We start from the raw sequence: 15,715 nt of genomic DNA on the forward strand, positions 1-15,715 counted from the left end.
ACAATATCCTTAATAATATCCCAATAAGAATGATAAAAAGTACCTGAGAACCCATCCGGCCCTGGGGCCTTGAGAGCCCCCAGCTCAAAGACCGCCTGTCGAACCTCATCCAAGGAAATTTCTGCCAAGAGAGTACTGTTCATCAATGGAGTGACCACTGGATCCACAAAGTCAAGGACTTCATCAACATGAGATGGGGGAGAACCCGTATAAATGTCCTTGAAGTATCCAGTAAGATGAGAAGTGATATCTGATTCAGTTTTTAACCAATTTCCAGAGCCATCATTCAACCGAAGGATTTTATTCCGGCATCGATTCATGAGGGTAGTTTGGTGGAAAAAGTGTGTATTTGCATCTCCATGAGCTAACCAGGATACCCATGACCTCTGTTTCCAATACATCTCCTCAGTGGACCACAAAGAGAGAATATGGTCAGAAGCAACTTGAATGGTTTGCTGAACATTAGACTGGTCATTTTGATCAGACTGAAGAGCATCCTGAATCAACTTGGAATCCTTGGAGACTAGCTTTGCAAAGTGTGGATAAGTATCTGCAGCCCAAGTGGAGAGTGAAGACTTACACCGGTTCAGATTATCTGCCCAAGTCTGGGAGGCAGAAGTAGTTGGTGAAGTAGACCAATTAGAGGAGACCACCTTAAAGCTATCAGGATGAGAAGTCCAAAGGTGCTCAAACCGGAACAGATGGGGGGCTTTGGATTCCGGCGGAGAAGAATCAAGGAGGATAGGACGATGATCAGATCCAAGTCTAGGTAAATGGAAAAGTTGAGAGCATGGTTTGGCAGCAATCCAAGAATTGTTAGCCAACCCCCTATCCAGTCTCTCCTTGATAAACACCCTCCCATTTTGAATGCAAAACCAAGTATACTCCGGGCCTTGGAAATGGAGGTCAGAAAGCTCAGAATGTGATAAAAAATCTCGGAATAAATTCAACCTCCATCTGGGTTGTGGCAGGCCTCCCCATTTTTCTTGAAGCCACAGGATTTCATTGAAGTCCCCAATGCACAACCAAGGAATCAATCTAGGAGAGAAGGCAGGATACACAGAACGCCAAAAAGCGTTTTTTTGATTAGAATGGCGGTTCCCATACATCCAGGAAATATTGCAATAGAAGGATTCTGCAACAGAAAACACAGAAGAAATAATATAGTTCTGCGTACTAGTAATACTGGAAACTTGGACAGAGTTGTCCCAAAACAAAGCGAGGCCTCCGCTGCTCTGGCTAGCCGGATCAACCACATAGATATGATCAAATTTCAACTGCTTTTTCCAAAAAAGGATAGTGGATTCTTGCTGGCAAGTTTCCATAAGGAAAAGCATAGAAGGGTTGTTACGTTTAACCAAACGTTTCAAATGTTTCCCAGTCAGGTCAGCCCCTAGACCCTGACAATTCCAAGAGAGAAGCCTCATGGTGGCCTCGTAGCTACATCTGGCCAGGCGCCGGTACATGAACCCAGATCCAAAGACTGATGGGAGAAATCATGAGGAATAGTCGAAGATTGATGACCGAAACGGAGAGGTGGGCAGGTGGAGGAGCAGAAGCTGCAGTAGGGAATAAGGGTGGTGCAGGGATTAATGGTGGTTGCAGCGGCTAATGATGAGTATGAAGGGGGAAAAAAAGTATTTGCAGAGCTTAATGGTGGTTGCAGGGGGTGGTGATGGGAATCAACGGTGAACTGCGAAGGAAGCTGCTAGAGTAGGAGGCAACTGTGGGGAAAAAGTTGAAGTGATGGGAGGTGATAGATGTGACTAGGCGGTGGAAGTGGGTAGTGAGCCCAGTGCGGGGTACCGGGACCCGAGAAACCACCTCAAGGAAGTGGGGAAGCTCTCTATTCTAGAGAGAGACGCTCTCAACAAGAGAGAGAGAGACGCTCTCAACAAGAGAGAGAGATTCTTGCAAAAATCCTCTCAACATAGTAGGGTTCTTTGAGAGCTGCGGATTTCGATGCCCCGAGCGAAAGGGAACTAAGTTTCAAACTCAGTTTGAATCATGCTATGTATATGTTTAAAGAGTGGATGTTGGGACCCCAACTATGTTCACTCATTTATCAGTTAAGAGAAGGTCTTACGTACGGCACCCGCACCACGTGGCAATGGGGCGGGCCAATCAGTGCTCAAGCAGGGGGGTATTTTAGATATTGCATATTAAAAATCAGGGACAGTTTCAAAAAAATGAGAAAAGTTTGAGAGTTTTGATTGGAGGGCCGCACGGCCCCACCACGTGGCAGCCCCTACCCAAGACTTTTTCATCAGTTAATATGTCATAGTTTAGTCTTCCTTATATGCATGAGCTGACATGGACTCATTGTTATCAATCATGCTGATAACATGTGCTCTTATATTTTAGGAAATGGGACAGGTGTCCTAATCCTTCTTCTTATCTATGTTGCTCCCTATATGTACTGTTATTGGACCATTTGAGAGGTTATCGAAAGAATATCAATTGTTTTCTCCTTTTACTTTTCTGGTTCTTTGTGTGTCTGCATTTTTAGACTTAGGATTGCATTATGTGGTATCAGAGCCCATCGATTGGGCCGATGAGGCAAGGGCCACCGGAGCTGTCTGTTGCGGCGGCGCAATATCGGGTTGCACCTGGTTTTGCTCCGACGAGAACGGCGGTGTTGGACGGCAGTTCTGCTCAACCAACTGGTACATGCACTGGTTTCTCTCTCTATTCGCATTCGTATACACCACAGCAATACTACCCACCATCACCGCCATCACAATCGTTCACCCAAAATCCTCAATTTCACACTCAGATTAGTAGTACGGTCGATTCCACCCACTCCGTTTCCCCAATCCATTCTCATATGACCCGTTCCGTTTATTCACTACCACAAACCCCTAATCACCTCTTTTACACCACTTCTCAGCCTCTGCAACATCCGAGAAATTTCCATTCACCATGTCAAAACCCTCCCAACTCCAAGTGAAATCTATCAGCATTACCCACCGACCCAGCCCCATTTTATTCCCACAAACCAATTTGCTCCTCCACCTCCGACTTATGAGCAACAACGTCCAATGTTGATAAAAAAAATTGCTACAGCGGTGATGACCGAAGAACTTGTGTTAAATGTTGATAAAAAAATTGCTAGAGGTTTTACTGGATTGAAATTTTCTGATAGTTACGGTAGTGATGTTGCCAACAGTATAGTGTGGAGGAATGATACTCAAACACATTGCTTTCAACATACTAGCTTTAGAGATGGTTCTTCTGCAGGGAATGGGGAACCGGTATCCCATAATCATAATTCAGTTGGAAATATAAGAGTCGATTTCCATGAGAGAGAGGAAAAAGAACTTGAAGATGCCTATGGTGAAGATGATAATGTGGATGAAGGGGGAAATGGCAGTACAGAGAGTTATGGTGACGGTGAAAGTTATAGTGATGACTTTCAGAGCGTTGATGGGCTAATTGTGACAGATTCAGATGAAGGAGTGGTTACTGATGATGAAGGAAGCAGACTATGCATTAAAAAAGAGGCATTGCTGGGAACTATGTACCAGTCCAAGGACCCCAAGAGCCTTGATGAGGCGGAGATGTTGGAGAATCTATTCAATTGTTTGTGTGGTTTGTTGATGCCATTGGAGAACGGGGACATTAATGCTGGAATCAAGGAAGAAACAAGGAGAAGAGATGTTGGTGATAGTTCCCTTGGTGCTGCTTCTTTGGAACCATTGAAACTCATGAAGTTGGCAAAACAAGTCGCTGAGCAGCTATTTGGCAGAGCTGATATACTGGACCAAATTGCAGTGTGTGCAATTTTTATCAGTGCATCTGTCCTAGTTGGAACTCATGATCAATTATTCTCATATTACAAATCAAGCCTCATGAAGTATCTTAGAGAATTGGCTCACGTCTTTGACATTAAGGGTCAAATGGAGATGACAAATAAACTTTGTGAGAAATTGCTAAAGCAGAAGGATCAGCATCGTGACATTGCCAGCATAGCTATGAAGGCTATGGTTGCTGAAGTTTCTACTCAACCACTTGCACAGTCTATACTTGGGGTTTATTTTACCGCAGTCGATAAAAGGAAGTACTGCCTGGGGAATGAACACAGAGATAAAAGGTGAATGTCCTGATATCTTATGTTATGCCCTTCAATTTGGTGATATTATGGCAACCGATCATGAGCTGTTGTTGGGTGCTCTCTTGTCTCAGTTGAGCTCCAATCAGAAAAACGTGAGGAAGAAAAGTGTGTCATGCATCGCATCACTTGCTTCAAGCTTGTCAGATGATTTGTTGGGAAAAGCTACTGTTAGAGTTGTTCAGCACTTGAGCAATAAAGGCACAAAATATATAATGACTCAAACCTCTTTGTCTCAGGTATTCACTACTTTGAATTTCAATTATCAAGATGTTAGAAGAGCTTTTGAGAGTTTCTTGTCTGCTATGATTAAGATCTATAACCACAGTCTCTTGAACTCTAAAGTTGAAGAAGAAAATTGGCCTCGTGATGATAGGATTGAGAAAATGAATGAGGAGGTCGATAAATTGTTTGACAACTGGTCAACTGGAGAAACTACTCTTGATAGTTTTCTAGTTGCTGGTGGGTTGGCTCCTGATACTGATTTAATTAATATGGCACCGCTTGGTAGTTCTGAAATGGTTAATAGGGGGTTAAATAATAGACAGATTTTTACTTCCTTGTCATTGATGGAAATATTACTGTCCTGGGTGTTTAGAGTGGAAACTGATGAGAAAAATCAAGTATCTGTACGTCGATGGCTTATTTGTTCCTTATTACTCTTTGATTGCATAAAGAAAGTTCTTATACTTGCTGGCAAGGGAAAACTCAGAGAAATGGCAGCAATATTCAACTGGTTCTTGTGTGCAATTTCAGAATTTGGCATTTTGGCTACTCTAAATGCATGGTTGAAGGAGCTTGTTAAGGGAGATCAGCAGCTTCAATTTTTCGTAACTTCTGTTATTGGATACTTAAAAGCATTGATCTCATGCAATATCGGTCATATTATTCAATACCTGATTAACTACAAGATTTCTATGATCGACTACATGAACATTGCCTCTAAAAAGTGCATGAAACAAGTCCACGCATAAGTTCTACTGTTCTAGAGATCAACCATAACCTATGGTTGTCATCAAAGAAACTTTAAGTACCCATGGTGACATTATTGAACTTGTACAAAAACACATCTAGAAAGCATTCAATAAGAAACTAATAATTAGAATTATCTCATTATTAACAACTGCGGCTTTGCAGGATATCATTGTGTTGTGGCCTTGTGGGCACTACGTGGCGGTATTATATTTCCTTAATCTCTCCTCCTATGTTTATTCTTGCGTCTTTCATCCCCATCACTTTCGCTTTCATCATCAGAGCATGATGATTCCGATCCCGAATCCGATGAACCAGAGCTCTCAGATTTTTCCTCCGACACTGCTTTTTGTTGTTGCCCCATAAGCTGTGGCAGGTGATCATAGAACGCACGCAGGTTCTCAGTGAGAGGACCAAGCCCTATTTGTGTGAAGAAATTTATGGCGAACCGGGAGTTCCTCGGTTCATCCCTCGGCAAAATAGACTCGTTACTTTCTTGCATGGCCGGATCATGGAGCCGCTCATTAAGCATATGAGAGCCAAGCTGCTTTGACAACTCCTGGAAAAGGATCTTGATAAAAATCCTAGAAGACGAAGTGGTGTCCTTTTCGGTTAGACGCATATAGGCTATGCAATGCCATGGAAGAGCATCTGTTGAGAGTAAATGGGCGTAAAATGAAGCAACATTGCGAATCTTGTTTGTTTCAAACTGGTGGATCATCGAGTACTGCTGTACAAAACATCTCTCAAAATTTTCCCGGTAGATTCTGTTGATCATGCAGAACCGCTGTCCCAAGAGACCGTAAAAAGGACGGTAGTCTTTCTCCTGACTGCAACATTCTAAAAGCATAGTGCATAGCTCCATCTCTTGGCCTGGTTCAAGCTTAATCTGGAGAAGCTTATGACCTACTTCCTCAAAATCTAGACTACACATGATGGTCAGATATATCGTCCTTCGAAGATTGATGAGATTTGTGTCTGTCTCATCTCTTATTTGCATGTGCTGCTCATCCTCCTCTTCTTCTTCTTCAGATTCATCGTCGTCTTCAGACTCATCACCAAGTATTGTTTTCTTTACTTCTTCGTAGCGCTTCTCGTTCTTAAGGAAATCAGGGTCTGGCTTGAAGAGATTAAGGCTATCTTCTGGATCTATCTCATCTTGAAGAGAAACCTCATGAGTGAACTGGTCTTCTTGCTCCACAAGGTCTAACTCTGGACGAACAGCAGGGTAACCATTAAACTTGCCTTTCCTTAAAGCTAACAAGCCCTCAATCAAAAACTGAACTCGTTTGTCAATTTCTCCTTCATGAAGAATCCCCAAAAACCGATCAAAGATTCGGCACAGCCCTCTCGGTGAAAGGTGTTGTAGCATTGCACCACAATCTGTCACAAACCATACAGCAACTTCAACACCGTCATCTGTAGGGTTTTCAAGCAGTACAGTTAGCAATTCCAATGCTACAATCTCATGAGCCACTTGTTGGTTTACAAGATGAGCAATGAATTTAACTGCAGCTAGTAGCTGTGGCTTGTCGTTCCGCTTGAATGCTATCTTAAGCTTCAAGACAATTCTTCTCAACATAAGCTGGCCGACCTCAGGAAACTTGGTGTTGACAACAGCAACCAAGGAAGCAAATACGTCTGTGAATCCCGGAGATGCCATCTGTGACTTCATAATGGATCGGCAGAAGAGGCCCCTACCGCGAATGAGATTCTCTGAAAAGATCTCAGGGATTATATTCTTTATGTTGGCAGCATTGACCTTGTTCACTACCCCATTGATGCTTTTTTTCAGGGCATCCCATGTCAGCCTCTGATACTCAATGCTACTTTTATCTTCGACTTCTTTCATCTTTCGGGCCAACTTATAAGGCGGAACATAAAGTCGATCCCTCTTTCCCAAACTTGACACATCAGTATTCAGGTTTCGGTTTCGGTTTCGGTTTCCCTCTAGCAATGTGGAGCGTCCATGAGGTGGTTTTGAACTGCTATGTCGATCATTATTTCGTGATTCCTTCCTATGATGCTCATCCCATATCCCAGCATGTTGCTTTGTTCTACATCTTCTATCAAAAATTTTTCTTTTTGTAGAATATCCTCTATCAGAATCTGAGGAATTAATTTCATCGCCACGTTCAAGACGATAGTTCGACCTGGGATTGTTTTTACTTCTATGCCAATCATTATCGCTCAATTCAATACTGTGCTTTCTAGCCATCCTCTAAAATCAGCGACACCCAAATAAGGTGCGTGTTATTTATAGAGAAAATATGCCAACAATATTATATCAAATTAGAATATAAAATCCAACAAGAATAAGGAAACAAAATTAATTAAGCAAATCAAGAATATTATAGAAAACCTAATCAAAGTAGGACTAGGGAAACATGTACTCCAGTTGGGAAACCGCGTATTTAGATTTCTTTCCTACTTAAAACACGCGGGAAAGATCTGAATCCTCAAGTAACTAGGGATCCCAAATCCCAACGAGGGTGGGATTTGGGTGATCCCCACTCCTAATGATACCTATATATATAGTTCCATTCAGGCAACCTGAGCAATTCCATTATTGTAGAGGTGACGAGAGAGCTCTATTATCTAGATCTTCATCTTCATCTTTTTTCTATTTCTTGTTCATAGACATATACATGGCCTTGTCCGGTAACTACTATGAAGTAGTGGGCGACATTTCGTGCAGTACATCTTTTCAGGGCCTTATCAAACCTGATTACAAGTTGCTATGTCCCAAGTTCTTGATCAATTTCGAGGCCATCAGACGGCTCCGCGCGGCCGCACCACTGAAGTTTTGTACCAAGAAGAAATCACTACTGAAGTGTATATTGGCTCCCATCGAGCTCGAGTATAACGCCAACGACTACACTCGAGACCGACAGCGTATTCTCCTATCTAACAAGCTTGGAGAGCTGCTGCGAGTTCCAATTGAGACTCGTATTCCGTTGGTGGATAGCATATTGTTGGAAGCCGAGAAGATGGAACAGGAATACAGATCTTTTGCCTGTCGCAAGGTTCTGCATATGAATGTGTCGGTCGAGCTTGATGTTATTGATAGTGACACAAATTGGTCAACAAGATGATCATTGTTTTCTAATAGACAATGCCGGTTTAAACTTGATCTATATTTCTTTGTATCTTGTTTGTTGAAATATTATCTGATTAAACGCATTTTGTTGTTCTTCACTTCTTCCTTTTCTTTTAGTATTTGTTTCTCTATCAACTCATGAAATTAAGCTCACAGAATAGAATGCAAATGCAAAATATTTGTAGCTGCAATAATTTTCATAAAAGCATACTGTAACAGATGAAAAGAACTAGGATTACTAGATATAAAGGCAGATCTAAGAATAATTTGAAAAGTGAAGTGAGTTGGGCTTAGATTTCATTTCGACATTTTTATTCAAAAAATAGTACAATATTCATCTAATCATCTTAGTAGGCTGGAGCAAAAGCAACATATCGACACTATCACATCAAAAGCATATCAAACAATGAGAGAATTATATTCAAAGCCGAGTATAATTAGTGTAAGGAGTTGTTCTGACATGGGTTTCATTTTTCACCCCATCATAACAAAAATAGAGTCAACAAGATGCAACAATATATTTAGATTTGCGTATTTGTTTGGCCTCATTATAATCTGTATATATGGCTAGTTGGCTACAATAATGACAGAGTTAGTTACATTCAGCGTACAACCCACCAAACTGATTAGTGGGTTGTATGCACCAAAGATTAAAGTGACCAAGTTGGTTAAGAAATGGTTGGGATCACAGCGCCAGCAGTCATATATGGAATTGCCAGTTCCACAGGGTGAGGAGATGCCCAGCAGCTTCCTGCTTTTCGCAAATTCGGTGTTGTTGTTCTGATCAGACATCATCTTAACTGTGGAAGCAGCAGCGATTTGATCTGTATCGTCAAGCACGGAAGAAACAGCCACTTCTCCTGTTCCTATAGTGATTATAGTAATGAAGCCATAAACGACAAGCAACAACATGCAAGCAGAACTCCATTTCATAGTAGCAGAAACTGCCATTGCTACTGCTTTCTAAATTTCTCTCTCTCTCTCTCTCTCTCTCTCTCTCTCTCTCTCTCTCTCTCTCTCTCTCTCTCTCTCTCTCCTCTCTCTCTGTTGATCTCTTGATCTCTCAGTATACTTGGTCTCTTGAAGAAGATTTGGGTTTTTCGCACAGAAGCCCAGGTATATATAGACATAGAGCTGATGGTAAGTACTAGGAAACCCCAGAGCAACATTGTCAATCATACTAGGAAACCACATTCACGAATTATACATTAAGAAATTTTGGGGTCATGATAGGAAACCTTGGCGTACTAGGAAACCCCATAGCTACCACATTACTAGGAAAACGCATTATGCAGTTTAGCATAATTTGATTTTACTTATTCACCACAGTAAAACATAGTTTACATGAGCTGTAGAATGCCGAAAGAGGGTAAAAGTATTGAAAAGTTAATTTTAATATTTGCAATGCAGTGTTTGACAGTGTGTTTATAGGCATAATATTATGTGCAGAATGTGAATTATAATTACATATCTTTTTCACCTAGTTTGAGAACATATCGGATATTCCTCATAGTTTCCGTGTTTCATCCAACCCTGCCTACTCCAAACTGTGTATATAAATATACTGCAAATGTCAACAAGTCTAAGATGGCTGAGACACCATTACCGACTGGTGTGGTTGAAAATGCATTCTTCTCCTCCGCCATGCTAGCTCGAGTTCGAATTGGCAACCCGCATACTAAGGAAAAAAAAATTATAAGACAATGGATGGCACGGACACTCAAAATGACATGTCAATTGCTTCATGATCAGGGGTCCTGTATGCAAAACCAGATTCATCACTTGAACGTCTTTTGACCATACTAGCTCTTTGCACTAAGCGGACCAGCGCTTGCACAACTTCAGACATGGGAGGCCGAAATTCAGGTTCCGGCTACATATAGAGAAAACATAAAGTATGAGAAATCTGATTCACAGAGTTGCTACTTGTCACAAATAAAACTTCAACTCATGCATATATTAATGAAGAGTTACTTAATATAATGGAAAAGTAAGAGAGAAATTGGAGTTCAGTGAGATCAACCAAATTCTAAGTTACATTATGAGAAGAACATCATTGCCCTTATTCACATACTGAATGTTCACCGTCCCTCCATAAGACCTTATTTTCTCTTTCCCCGTTGAGAAGAAGAGAAAAAAGAAAGAAGTGATTCTCGGCCCTATCTGGCACAAAGGTTTTCCATACCAGGTTCAGGTCCCATAATCAGGACAATAACCATTTGAAGTATTTCTAATGAGCAATCACTTCGTCTTATATCATTAGTAGCCAACATTAAGCTGCCGTGGAAGGCACAGGTGAGCAACTTACTAGTTGATTGCTCTCCTTCATCTATACTACACTCTTAACAGTTATTGGTAGTAGCACTAAACAGTAACATCAAAGTTACCTGAACACAAAGGGCGATGATGTCAGCGAAGCGTGAAAGAGATTTCGCCGGATACATGCCATTTAGGGAAGGATCAACCATTTTTGCTAGAGCATCTATATCATGGAGTTGGGGAGTAGCCCATCTTACAAGTGATTGTTCTGACCTTGCCCTTGCACTAAACAACACAAGAATTTAAAGAAAATGATTAAAAAATTAGTAACTTCACTGTAAAAGAAAACATGAAATGACAATTCAGTAATGCGGGATAGATATACCTGTCTAGTGGCTTGCGACCAGTCAACAGCTCTAGCATCACCACCCCAAAGCTGTAGACATCACTTTTTACAGTGTATACTCCAGACAAGGCAAACTCAGGAGCACTATAACCAAATGAGCCTACCATCTGAGTTGAAACCTGGGAAGTATAAAGTGAATTGAATTATTCATTCCAGTATATAGAAAAAGAATGAAGAATTTGAAAAGTTCTGGGAAATCCACTAGAACATTTAAATCCCTTAATATACCTGTCGCTCTGTGTTTGGCGTTAGAGCAGCTAAGCCACAGTCAGATAGATGGGCATTGAGCTCTTCATCAAGTAAAATATTTGCTGACTTGAAGTTTCTATGTACAACTGAAGGTAAGCACACCTCATGCAAGTACCTGGCAGAAGAATCTTTAACTCAGGAAATGTTTGTGGGCAATAAATACTGAGAGAGAGAGAGAGAGAGAGAGAGAAAGAGAGAGCCCATCTACATACTCTAAAGCTCGAGCAGTGCCAAGTGCTACCCTAACACGGGCATTCCATGTCAGTGTGTTAGTGCCATCTTCAGCAAAATGAAGTATGTCATGCAAGCTCCCATTTCCTATATACTCATAAACTAGAAGACGCTGTCCATGTTCTGCACAATATCCAACCAGTGTAACGATGTTTGGATGCCTCAAGCGCGACATATTTGAAACAGCTTCAAGAAAGTTATCCTCCTCTTGTAGAGATAGTGCTGCATTGTCGATTTTCTTAATGGCCATCATCTGCGTTAAAAAACGAAAAAAAGAATTTGTTCATGTACCACTAGTATTACAATTGGTATTGCAGGAGAAGTGAACCTCAGATATAAGTAAGAGCCCCTAGTTCCAGAATATTATTGACCTCAATTAGCAACTGAAGCTAGGCACTAGTAAGAGATTGGACTTAACTCCATCTATCAGTCTGAAAGAACACAGTCTAAGGATGGTAGATAATGTATTAAACAGACTACAATTTAACTTTTTACTTATGCTGACAATTTACACTTACAAATGTCCTTTTAAAATCAGCACAAACTTATCATAGAATACATTGTTAAGATTACTGACGCTCCACACAGCAACAACGACAACAAGTACAAAAAAATACATACATCAATTTGAATGTCTCGGAGTGTAGGTAAACAGAACTGGATGCAAGGTTTCTGCACCTCAGTTTCCCGAGGAGTAACTAAAGTAATGACAGCCACCATTCTCATATAGTAGAATATTTTAATACATTCTAATCTAAACATTAGCATATAATTTTGATTTAAAGAAGAAGAAAAAAGTTACCTTTCCATTGGGGAACTCAGCTCGGTAAACACGACCAAGGGAACCTTCACCAACAAGAAATTCTTGACTAAAGCTATTTGTTGCTGTTTGGAGAGTGGCAACAGTATAAGGAGTAGCAGTGATAGGTGATTTTATTCTTTTTATTGATCCATTTTTTCCATGTAACCTATCAACCACCAATATTTCTGCCGGTGGGGGCTTGAGATCAGTTACAGCAGATGCACTTTTTACCCTCTGCTCTTGCATCTCAGTATTTACTGCAAGATAGAAAAGGGTGCTCAGCATGCATACAATTAGGACACTAATGGAAGAGCATTCAGCTCCAGAGTGTTAAAGAGAAAATTTAAAGCATTTTAAGAGTTTTACTCTTGCATACTTGCACTCAAAATAAATCTATTCCAAAGAAACCACATTGGCCCAAAAATAACAAAAGAGAAAAGAAGAACAAAGGAGAGAAATCACATGCCCACTTAGGAGTAATTCCCAATCAAATTTCCTTCAAATTAAAAATCAATTTGGAAAAGAAAAAAGAGGAAAGAGATTCTACCATTATTTGTGCCAACAGAGAGACCTCCGCTCGAAGGTCTTGCAACACTGCCTTCCCTTTTATTTTTGCGAATGCAAAAGAAAAGAGCTAGTAGGAGAATGAGAGCAACAAAAACAGAACCCACAATGATTCCCACCAAAGCCCCAACTGTCAATCCTTTCTTCGATTCAGATGATTTTCCATCAGTTCTCTGTGGACGTGTACCAGGTCCAGAATGATTGCGACTGGGTCTTCCTGGGGGAGGCGGGTTATATGGTGGCGGTGGAGGAGCAGGACCATTGTCAAAGGAGTTTCCATCATATCTATATCAACTTTAAGAGCTACATTACATATACAGAAAAAGTTGAGCACAAAATACAAATTTTCATTAAACAAAGGACCTTACATAAAAGTATGAACTGAGCTAAGCTCTCGGGGTATCCATCCACTGAAATGGTTGTTGGCAACATTTCTGTTCAAAATGCAAAACAAGAACATAAGACCACAATAGGTAGTAGAATATTAAATGCAAAATAAGGGGGGAAACACCCTTACAAAGTAGTCAAAGGCAAACCCGTAAGAGCATTGAGAGAACCCGTCAATTGATTGTTCTGCACATAGCTGTCACAAATTGAGATGTCATTACAAGTGAATGCAAGTGGCATAGTGATTGACAACAGAAATTTCAAAAGGCATTAGCAGCTCAAAAAACTCACAGAGCAGAAAGATTGGACAATGAACTGAAGGAAGCAGGGATATCACCAGAGAAGTTGTTCAGAGATAGATCCCTACATGGTAAAATATGGTGGCCATCAGGAACTTATGTATAGGTGAAGGTACAATGGAAATATATGTGTGCATCAACAAAAATTGGGTGTAAGTGGAAGCTCCAACACTTCAAATGACACAACAAAAACATGACTTTATGTGATGGACACTAACAATAGAGTCATTAGCAGTATAATGCAGATAAAACATTCACGACATTAGACTAGCAGAATACTTATGACAAAGAAGTGGCAAAGTAAGATATCTTACAACGTTGCAAGGCTACCAAGAGTAGCAAAAATATCTCCGATTGACTCGGATAGCGAATTATGGCTAACATTCCTAAAACCAAGAATTTTTGAAATATATCAGAAAATTATAATCTTGTAACTGAATTGCATAATGTGTTGGCACAACTTCATAAAGTTCAATACAGATAACTCACAAGTAATTGAGAGAAACCATGGTGGAAATGGAATATGGAAAATTCCCACTGAAGTTGTTCCTTGCTAGATTTCTGCATACATAAAAGAGAAAAAAATATATATATAATATTTTGAGGACCTTAGTTAACATTCAAAATAACCTCTACAAACAAGAGGGTGAAGAAATTAGTGGTTGAACATTACAGGCTCGTAAGATTTGGAGGCAGTTGATATGGTATTGTATCATGAAAACTGTTGTCACTCAAATCACTGGTGAACAAAAAGAACAAAACAATTAAGAGCATAGAATATGATGTATGTGCCATACAAAAACAGCAAAAAGAATCATAAGAAAAACTGGGTAATAATATACTCACAATTTTCTCAATGATAACAGGTCGGAAAGCAAGTATCCCGTAGTTCCGCTGAGTCCTAATCCAGAAACCTCTCTGTTAAGACAACAATAGGCAACATTAACACTACCCGAACCAATCACCAATCATGCTGTTGAATAAAAACGAAAGCCACATTTACCAAAACACAAATCATACATTGCAACAACAGCTGTGCCTTCACAAGTTACCCCTTTCCATGACTCTCCACATGGATCGCCGCCACTACTTTTCCAATTAGTTAGCTGAGGAGGACTGTTTACTGAGGTATACATAACCTGAAGAGCTTGAACTGCAATGCAAAAGAACAACAACCAACTCTCAGAAAAGCAATCCCATTTCTTAAAAGAGCTTTGCTATGCATAATTTCAATTACTCGTTAAAACATCTGTAAAAGAATCGAACTTTGATGCTCATATGAAGACTAGACCTAATAGTTTTGACCAAGTAATGGTAAATTTCTCATTTTCTCAAAACCCAAAATCAACATTAAATTGAAAATAACAACACCAATATTTCCCAGCAACCAAACCAGGTCAAAGTTTCCATCTTTCAGCAAAAAACACACCAAAAGACACATTGCAAAAACCCAAAACAAAGCAAATCCATCAATCACAACCTTCCCAAAATCAAAGATCAAATCTTTATCAAACCCACAAAACCGAATCAAAAAGCAGAAAAAAAAAGTACCATCAGAAGCATCAGTGGTGCCACTAATCCTAGGCAAAGCAGCAAAGACCAAACCCAACAACACAAACTCAATGAGAAACAGAGTCACAGAGCACGGCTGAGCAGAGTGGCGATCACCCATTGTACTAGTCTCAACGCGACGGCGATTAGGCGCAGTGAGGCACATGCAATGGAACCATGGACCCGCAGACCAATGTGACTGAGGAGAAGCAATGAGGCAGCAGAAGAAGAAGAAGAAGAAGGCAGGGCATTGCCATTAAAGAAAAAGTGGGGCAGAGACTACAGAGAGTGCGATGGAGATTCGAAGCTTGAGTTATTAAGAGAGAGAAGAAGAAGCAGAAGTAGAAGGAAGAACTCAAATGTGTTGCAAGTGTGTGAGTCACTGTTTGTGTCGGCGAGTATAGGAATTAAAAAAATGGGGAATGGAAGGAAATGGAGTGAGGAAACAGAGAAGGGTTGGTTTGGAGTAGGCAGGCTATGTATGACTCTTTATCAATAAGGTCTCTTTCTACTACTATTGAATAGTGTAGTCCTCTTTTTCTCCTGCCTCACTGATTTTGGATCCTCTGCTTTTTGCCCATCTTTCTTTTGCTGCCAACTTGGAAGGGGTTTCTGCCACGTGGTATATACTTCTATATGTATGTATATATTATATTATATATATATAAGTATAAATATAAAAGTTCAGATGCTGATGTTAAGTTGTTAACAGTGTGTAGTTGGGTGGTCCAATAGTAAAACTTGGAGAAAATGACTGGTTCTTTTTGACAGTATTGTGTGTTTA

General features: G+C 40.3%; 3 protein-coding genes across 4 annotated transcripts; 1 reads left to right on the plus strand and 2 right to left on the minus strand.

Annotated features, from left to right (window-relative positions):
- The first annotated feature begins 2,464 nt into the window (after window positions 1–2,464).
- Window positions 2,465–5,268, plus strand: LOC121049423. Of its 2 annotated transcripts, none has more exons than XR_005800164.1 (2): window positions 2,465–4,350; window positions 5,249–5,268. XR_005800164.1 is itself a non-coding variant. In XM_040506761.1 (2 exons), the coding sequence occupies exons 1-2, from the start codon at window positions 3,042–3,044 to the stop codon at window positions 4,187–4,189; spliced, it is 1,056 nt and encodes a 351-aa protein (XP_040362695.1). In that variant the 5' UTR covers window positions 2,465–3,041; the 3' UTR covers window positions 4,190–5,004. The 2 variants fall into 2 exon arrangements, 1 of the variants encoding a protein (XP_040362695.1); XM_040506761.1 differs by lacking the exon at window positions 5,249–5,268 and having other exon boundaries at window positions 2,465–4,093; window positions 4,186–5,004.
- On the minus strand, window positions 5,073–7,301 carry LOC112201350 (pre-mRNA-splicing factor CWC22 homolog). The gene has a single exon (XM_024342240.2). It carries the CDS (start codon window positions 7,299–7,301, stop codon window positions 5,301–5,303), a length of 2,001 nt encoding a protein of 666 aa, XP_024198008.1. The 3' UTR covers window positions 5,073–5,300.
- A 2,252-nt stretch (window positions 7,302–9,553) lies between these two features.
- On the minus strand, window positions 9,554–15,402 carry LOC112168239 (protein STRUBBELIG-RECEPTOR FAMILY 8). Its single transcript, XM_024305361.2, has 16 exons — window positions 14,932–15,402; window positions 14,401–14,533; window positions 14,227–14,298; window positions 14,054–14,119; window positions 13,870–13,941; window positions 13,695–13,766; window positions 13,373–13,444; window positions 13,212–13,277; window positions 13,063–13,128; window positions 12,678–12,979; window positions 12,131–12,387; window positions 11,310–11,581; window positions 11,077–11,212; window positions 10,828–10,967; window positions 10,571–10,727; window positions 9,554–10,056 (listed from the first exon to the last, which is right to left on the minus strand). The coding sequence occupies exons 1-16, from the start codon at window positions 15,095–15,097 to the stop codon at window positions 9,904–9,906; spliced, it is 2,202 nt and encodes a 733-aa protein (XP_024161129.1). The 5' UTR covers window positions 15,098–15,402; the 3' UTR covers window positions 9,554–9,903.
- Window positions 15,403–15,715: the final 313 nt, after the last annotated feature.

This window comes from Rosa chinensis, chromosome 5 (genome assembly GCF_002994745.2).
Source record: "Rosa chinensis cultivar Old Blush chromosome 5, RchiOBHm-V2, whole genome shotgun sequence".
Classification (NCBI taxonomy): Eukaryota; Viridiplantae; Streptophyta; class Magnoliopsida; order Rosales; family Rosaceae; genus Rosa; species Rosa chinensis.

Excerpts from the sequence above, each read along its gene's own strand:
- LOC112168239 (XM_024305361.2), bottom strand. The coding sequence starts at position 15,097 with ATGTGCCTCACTGCGCCTAATCGCCGTCGCGTTGAGACTAGTACAATG. Across the intron at positions 13,767-13,869 it reads ATGGTTTCTCTCAATTACTT|GAATGTTAGCCATAATTCGC; the intron begins GTGAGTTATCTG and ends TCTTGGTTTTAG. Across the intron at positions 11,582-12,130 it reads CTGAGTTCCCCAATGGAAAG|ATGATGGCCATTAAGAAAAT; the intron begins GTAACTTTTTTC and ends TTTTTAACGCAG.
- LOC112201350 (XM_024342240.2), bottom strand. The coding sequence starts at position 7,301 with ATGGCTAGAAAGCACAGTATTGAATTGAGCGATAATGATTGGCATAGA.
- LOC121049423 (XM_040506761.1), top strand. The coding sequence starts at position 3,042 with ATGTTGATAAAAAAAATTGCTACAGCGGTGATGACCGAAGAACTTGTG.